At 32.1% G+C, this 1492-nt stretch overlaps 1 protein-coding gene across 1 annotated transcript; it reads right to left on the minus strand.

Moving 5' to 3' along the window:
* Positions 1-986: 986 nt before the first annotated feature.
* Tsp_06161 (cleavage and polyadenylation specificity factor subunit 3) lies at positions 987-1373 on the minus strand (the record flags this gene model as incomplete). Its single annotated transcript, XM_003380405.1, has 2 exons — positions 987-1058; positions 1249-1373. Coding segments are annotated over 2 exons (197 nt in total), but the record flags the coding sequence as incomplete, so codon positions are not given.
* Between the last annotated feature and the right edge of the window lie 119 nt (positions 1374-1492).

A 1492-nucleotide genomic window follows, 5' to 3' on the forward strand; every position in this document is an offset into this window, starting at 1 on the left:
CGCGAGCCAAAGTTTGCTGATTCCAATAATATTTGTGCCTGAATTTCACTTTTGTAATACAGAACCCCATTGCAATCTAAATTTTTATTTACGCAATTAAATTGATTAAATATGATACTGAAATAAGAATTAATGAAAATAAAACGTTTTATTTACAGTTTTCATAGAATCTTGCATTCTTTCCCTATGTAAATGACACCTTTGCTAACAAGCAATTTTGCCAAATATCTCATTAAATAATCAATTGAGTATTATTGTTAGTTTCTGTAATAAATACTTGTACAGTACTGTTATCATATATGAAGAAAGAATTCAGTAATACATTTGTGTTCCTTAGAGGCAGCCCTTTGTTCTACTGAGCTTATATGCATATATCATGAAAGATTAAAATAAATGCCATGCATGGGTGAATTAGTTTGTCACAATTTGATATTTTATTTTATTTTCACCATTTGTAATCAATCATTTTGACAAGAAAACAACATTCAAAGCGATTTACATAAACGTCATTTGATTGTAATGAACTGAGCAAAAATTGAATCAAACAGCCACGTTATTTGTATCGTTGAGATGCTAAATGAGTATTTAAGATGATGAACAGCATAGAAATAAATGAAATGATTGTTTTATAATGAAATAAAAAATATCCAAGTGGTACGATACACACTCAGGTATTAATAAATGTTGACAGCTACAGATTTAGAAATTCAGTTCTACTGGTCGAATAAATGAAATAAACTAATAGGAAACTAATAAATGGAAGATTTTATGGGCATTTCAAACCGTCCTGAATAAATGTTTATAAATTTATTCCAATTGGACGGAAAATGAAGAAATATCGATTTGCCCAAAACAAAGAAATATTGCACAAGACTTCGCCATTTCAACGAATATCTCACGATAATGCAAAGAACGTTTCCTATATCAAAATTCACCTATCCTCGAGCCGTTTCAAGGGAGTTCCAGATGGGCTGCTTTACTGTGTATTAATATAGGAGCATGCAAACTTTACGATGCCGTTTATTCAACAAGTACGGGTTAGTTTCCCATGCAACATTCTAGAACTTTCTAATTCATCAATCGTTAGCAATATATAACAAAAAAAGCGAAATTTTTGAAAATAGCCTTCTTTCGAAAATCGCAAAAACAGCAAAGGCTATAGCCTTGCTTTCTTGAAAAGTCGAAAATTTTAAATTGTTGAAAAAGTGATTTCAATTGATCAGAAAAATTAAGGTAATCATTACAAACCTGGTTGCACGTCGAAAAAACGCGTATTTGCCGAGATATTGCAAAAACGTTGTACAATGATGCGATTTTAGTGGGGACGGCAGAGATGGAAACGAAGCCTGCGCGCTTGATCATACATCCTATAACTGCATTTCCGTACCATTTAGACAAATATTTGAACAAATACCCGGCGAGCGAAAGTTGCTGATTCCAATACTATTTGTGCCTGGACTTTCACTTTTGTAATACAGAAACCCCAATGAAA

The sequence above is a fragment of the Trichinella spiralis genome, assembly GCF_000181795.1.
Source record: "Trichinella spiralis strain ISS 195 chromosome Unknown Scfld2, whole genome shotgun sequence".
Taxonomy (NCBI): Eukaryota; Metazoa; Nematoda; class Enoplea; order Trichinellida; family Trichinellidae; genus Trichinella; species Trichinella spiralis.